General features: G+C 44.1%; 1 protein-coding gene across 3 annotated transcripts in view; it reads left to right on the forward strand.

Moving 5' to 3' along the window:
* Nucleotides 1–5,086, forward strand: part of LOC111252563 (EH domain-containing protein 2-like) — a 96,443-nt gene extending 91,357 nt beyond the window's left edge. For all 3 annotated transcript variants that reach the window (XM_022810696.2, XM_022810697.2, XM_022810699.2), the window contains 4 exons: nt 1,383–1,494; nt 2,778–2,949; nt 3,493–3,679; nt 3,963–5,086. In XM_022810696.2, the coding sequence (XP_022666431.1) occupies nt 1,383–1,494; nt 2,778–2,949; nt 3,493–3,679; nt 3,963–4,199 (708 nt within the window). In that variant the 3' untranslated portion in view covers nt 4,200–5,086. The remainder of the gene's footprint in view (nt 1–1,382; nt 1,495–2,777; nt 2,950–3,492; nt 3,680–3,962) is intronic.
* Nucleotides 5,087–5,324: the final 238 nt, after the last annotated feature.

Below are 5,324 nucleotides of genomic sequence, written 5' to 3' on the forward strand. Positions count from 1 at the left end.
AATATATATATCTCGGTACAAGCATGCATTGTTCCAGTTTTTGCTCTGAAAATACCTAAAGGATACGTGCTTTCATTGAAAATAGGCTTACTCAAGTTGCATTGCAATGTATGACAATGTCGTCTGGCCAATTGTCCTAACTTGTAACGAGAAACCTTTTTTTCTGTACACTGTATACGTAAGTATCTACGGTTCACTATCGTTGGCGTTCGTTCTATCTATCTTCGCTACTAACTCACCCTCTGCCCTATCATCGTATGTAAGTAACGATAGCATCGTCTAATCATTCGGCCAGTATCGTAACTCCCCTACCTTTGCCGAATATCTCTAACTAGAAACTAGCGAGTTCCAGCCTGTGCTGATTCTGAGACGGTTTTCGATGCCTTCATCGCGATCACCGTTAGCCCGTCTACCTGTCCGCCTCCCTGACTATTTGCCACAAAGATAAACCTTAAAAGGGAGCTAAGAGGTTCGAACGGTCCTTGCTCCTGCCTGATGTGTTTCAGCAGCCGCCCGCACACACACACACCCACAGCATGCATTTAGTCCAGGACCCCTTGTACCCCCGGCCAACATCGTGATCGTCGTCGTCGTCGTCACCGTGCCCCAACCGATTCCCTGTAAGCAGCTGATATAAGGGGAGCGGGTCAGAAAGCTAGCAAGTGATAACAGCACAGTTCTGGCGCTGCTGTGCTGTTTCTCGTCCCTTGTGGTCTTTTGCCATTCAGCGGTCACCGGTTAGCCCTCTACTTCTCCATGAATACATGGATCGACAGAAAACGGAGCGCTATACTTGAATGGCGTGACGATGACCTACTACGACTCAGCCTGATTGAGTTAGACGACCGCGTACTTCGTAGCAATACATTCTCACACTATACGATGAAATGACATCGAAAAGAACGAGGTAGCTTGGCTAGCACGGCGAAATGATGAAGCAGGCTTAGCAGCGTTGGCAGGCCGCTGGCAGCCATAATACCTACTGGATTAACAACTCGTTTTATTCACCCCCTTTCACTCCCACCGTGCACAATCTTCTGGGTTTCAGCCTCACAGCGGAGATAGCCGGGGCCCATGACGATAATTTCGGTCGTGGTGCTACCGGTAGTGACGCTAGCAGCGTGCTCGTATCGTCGACAAGTGATCAGTTTCGTTCATACGACGACTGCCGCTGAATCCTGTACGATTTGACTGATGGGGTGCTAGGTTATGGCTTATCCTAAGCTTGAACAACTCTACGCTGACAAACCCATTAACAGGTTAACACAGGCAGGCACTTCCGGCTAGCAGCTAAACTAGTGAGCTCGTTTTTACCGTTTAATAATTCTATACTGTTGTGCTTTCTTTTGACTTGTTGTTACGTGTGGGTTACCCTATCCCAGTTGTCGCTGTGGCTGACAAAATGCGACCTCGTCGAGGACGAAGCTGATCGCCTAAAGGTTATGCAGCAGGTTTCCGCGGAGCTGGCACGTCGGCCAGCCATCGCACGCGAAAGTACGTACTGTATAAGAACAGCATAGCATTCCGCAAAAAACAGATCACACATGACACGTAAGTTAAGCGACACCCCTATCTTATCTATAACTTTATTATAGATGGGCAGCCATGCCGTTGAAAATACGGCGCAACATACGGCGCGATTACGTTAAGATAACAAAAAAAAGGATGATTCACGATTTTTCTGAAGCTGCTTGTATTATGATCATTGCTGATTCCGATTATTGCTTTGGGATGGCTAGTTGCACGGTCGAAAAGCCAATTGCATTCTAACTTTTACCGAGTTTCGAGCCTTATCGGCTGCTTTGCTGATGTATGGAAGCGCCATGCACCTTGGGATACGAAATAGCTCGCATGAAAAGTAAGTACAAGAGATTTAGAACTTTAACATAGCAAATTAGTGCTACATAGCAAAAGCACGCGGTTTGCGTTCCGTCTATTGAAAAGACCTACTTTCCTAAATCACAGATTTTCTGTGGCCGCTCGTTACCATGCGACGCCCGTATTTGACAGAAGTCCGTTTCGGACAATGTGACAAAGGCCCTGATCAGGTCTGCGGCCGGCATTCCACATCTTATAGTACTGTCTCGTTGTCCAGTCCAATGGATATGTTAGTAAATAAATTCCGCTAATTCAACACGCATAGCATTACGGATGTGGTCAGTGTTTGGAGCATTGCTTAATGAGCGTTGTGATTGATGGCCACATCGGTGGCAGCAGCCTAGCAATGAGTAACAGGTGCGTGATACGCTTCGTCTTATCACCTAAAACATACGCAAGCTTTGGATATTTCAACGCTTTTACGAATATCAGTATGCTCCATTGCCTCATAACGCTTCACCCCCTCTCCTTGCGCTCGTTACCTCAGTTAGCAGTTATTTTGCATGCATTTACACACGATTACGGTACAACGTTTTTGCTGTAACCCATCGGGGAAAAATGTATCAAAACCTAGAAAGAACTACATTACGCATCTTACGCGCGTGGGCTGCGAGTGTTAGGCCTAACGAAAACTGCGTACCCCCTGGGTAATCACCAAGAAGTAAGGCATTATAACGCATAATATTATAGATACTGCTACATGACACATGTGCAAAGCTCCATCGAATTTAGCTCCTCCATAATTTTTGGCCTGTTTTCCCACAACATTGTAACAACTGATTCGGCGCGTTCTTCCACTCTGCCATTGTGTTCCTTATGGCGCCTATAAATTTTTGAAAAAACGGTCTTCGGCAACTGACTTCAATTTTGTGTTTGTTCTATCAATCGAACTTTCACAGACCTTTGGCTCTATCCGATCTTCATCCCGGGCCTATCCAAAAATCAGCCAAATGCCCTGAACCAGCTTTCTGAATCGCTAAAACTCATTGAAAGGGCTATCTCTATAAACCTTCAGGATAACGTACTGCAAAAAATGATTTCGCACTGCGACCACATCAGCAAGATTATCGGGTAAATATCACTTGGTTTGATATTACTTCCATTGCAAAAGTACGATAGCCTCGATAAAAGTATTGTTCAATGCAAAAGTACAGTTAATTCAATGATGTAGCTCTTTACTTCTAAATATACGAGAGTACTCTTCCAATCGCGAGATTCTTATTCTATAGAAAAGAAAAAATCGCTTTCCTTATGTTTTCTCCAGCTGGGAAAAAATTATGCGAATAATATTAGTAAAAGGAACATGCGGCTAGGAAATTAGTCAGAGAACATCTTCATCCACAATTAAGATTCCGTTAGCCTGCTCGCTCGCTCGCCTTTTGCATCCCCGGCTACGCCCTAATAGCCGATATAGTCTACATCCGTAACGCCTGGAGTCTTCGCCACTGATCCCGCAGTCTTCTTACCCCTCCCCCCCTTCCCCTTCCCCTTCCCCTTCCCCGCCCTCGAACACCCAAACCTCCCGCCACTGCATTTTTCTGAGCCGAGCCGATCCGATCACTATTGGCAACAAATAATCATACTGGCTGTATCGTGACGACTTCTCTGTTACAGAGAAAGACGTGATTCGGAAGAGTATCATGTCCAGAGTCGCTGTTTTCTATCGGGCACCTGCGCGGTGATACCAATCTGTGTAATGATGGTGACCCTTGTTGTGCTTGTATTCTATGTTTTGGATCGCCAAGTACTGAAACAGTGGGTTGATGGAATCGGCTTACCTCACACCGTCATCGTTACCTGGGTAATAATAAAAGCTACCGAAAACCTTTTGAATCACATGTGATGAATTTGAATTACTGCGTCGTTGACCGAGAGCTTATGCGTATGGATATAATACTACATTACAGAATCAGTCTTATAACTAGCGTTTATATCTAATATAGTTGCGATGCCACCTTTACCTATTATGTGCACTGCGTTGTTGTTGTTTACGTAATCGCATTGTACATGGAAAGCCATAGATGTCCTCTCATCCGTGTTTGATGATCATCTTTGCTGAAACTGTTTTATCCTTTGTACTACAGGACCAATTCCATAATATTCCTGCAGCATTCGAAATACCCGTGCTCCTGGGTGGACTCATAATAATCGCCGCTATGGGGCTGTTGGCAACAAGCTTCACGCCGAAAATGATCACGCTCGATGAGCCTACGAACGAAATGATTAAGCGACTGAGTGTCACGGCGAACCTGGTCGACGGGATTCGGAAGGAAGCCAAAAATCTTTACGATGAATACCTCGAGAACACGTTAGACCTTTAGAAAGCAGAACACCTTTTAACCTCATCAACTACAGCCTTTAAGAAAAAGTGCTTTCTCGATATAGCGACGATATGAAGGACGCTGTCCAGTAAGGCACGTTGATTTCACTGAACATTTAACTTCCCTTGGAAGAAGTTCCTCGGCAAAGAGCAACGACGACGACGACGACGACGACGACGACGACGACGACGATGACGACGACGACGACAACGACGACGACGACGACGACGACAATGGCTATAACGATAATAACTCCAATAACAGCACAGACTATTGAATATTTGTCTTTATTTTACTTTTTAAGTGCGGATGAAAAAACCTTTAATGGACTAAATACTCTTTTGAATAAGCACTATAAATCTTACTGTGAACTAATCAATCGTATGGCTTTGCTCAAAGTATCGGCTAGCAATTTGTTCGGTTATCTATTGTAAAATTGACGGGGCATACCACAATAGTACGCTCGCAGAAAATCTATCTGCGACATTGTTTACTGCGAAGCTCGATTTAGCGTTTTCAGTGTTGTGGCCTTTCATTTCATCTTTTGACTAAATACAATTCAATTCGGTAGTCGTTGGCCCTTTTTGTGTACAGGATCTCAACGGTAATCTTTATCGCGTTTAGCAGGGACACATAGACGATTTTTCTGTAGTTCTATATTGGCATTGTGTTGCATGGACGAGGAGCGAAACACCATGTTCGATTTATTTGATATACCACAGAGTAAACGGCCCAATCGGAGAAAGGAGTACCTGGCTCTCATCGTTGACGAACCCCTCTACCCCTTCATAAAGTATAATTCACTAAAATAATTGACAACTTGAACGCAATGCCAGTAACAACGGTGCATATGGAATGAAATAATAATAAACTTCATATTAAATAAACTTAATCGTTTTCTCTGTTGATGTTAGCTCATTAGTTCTAAGTAAGCTACTACTGTCAAATACGTACGACAGTAGCTCAGCGTCCTTGACGTTAGTTAAATGCCAGTCACTTAATAAATTAAGTTACATGCTAGTCGTCAGATACGAAGGGCAGTTAGAATAAGCGAAAAAAAAAAAAACTCAAATCTTCTTTTAAACGTCCACTGGCCATTTTCAAGTTGACTATACCACAGAATAG

Source organism: Varroa destructor, unplaced genomic scaffold (assembly GCF_002443255.2).
Source record: "Varroa destructor unplaced genomic scaffold, Vdes_3.0 BEIS01000006.1, whole genome shotgun sequence".
NCBI lineage: Eukaryota > Metazoa > Arthropoda > Arachnida > Mesostigmata > Varroidae > Varroa > Varroa destructor.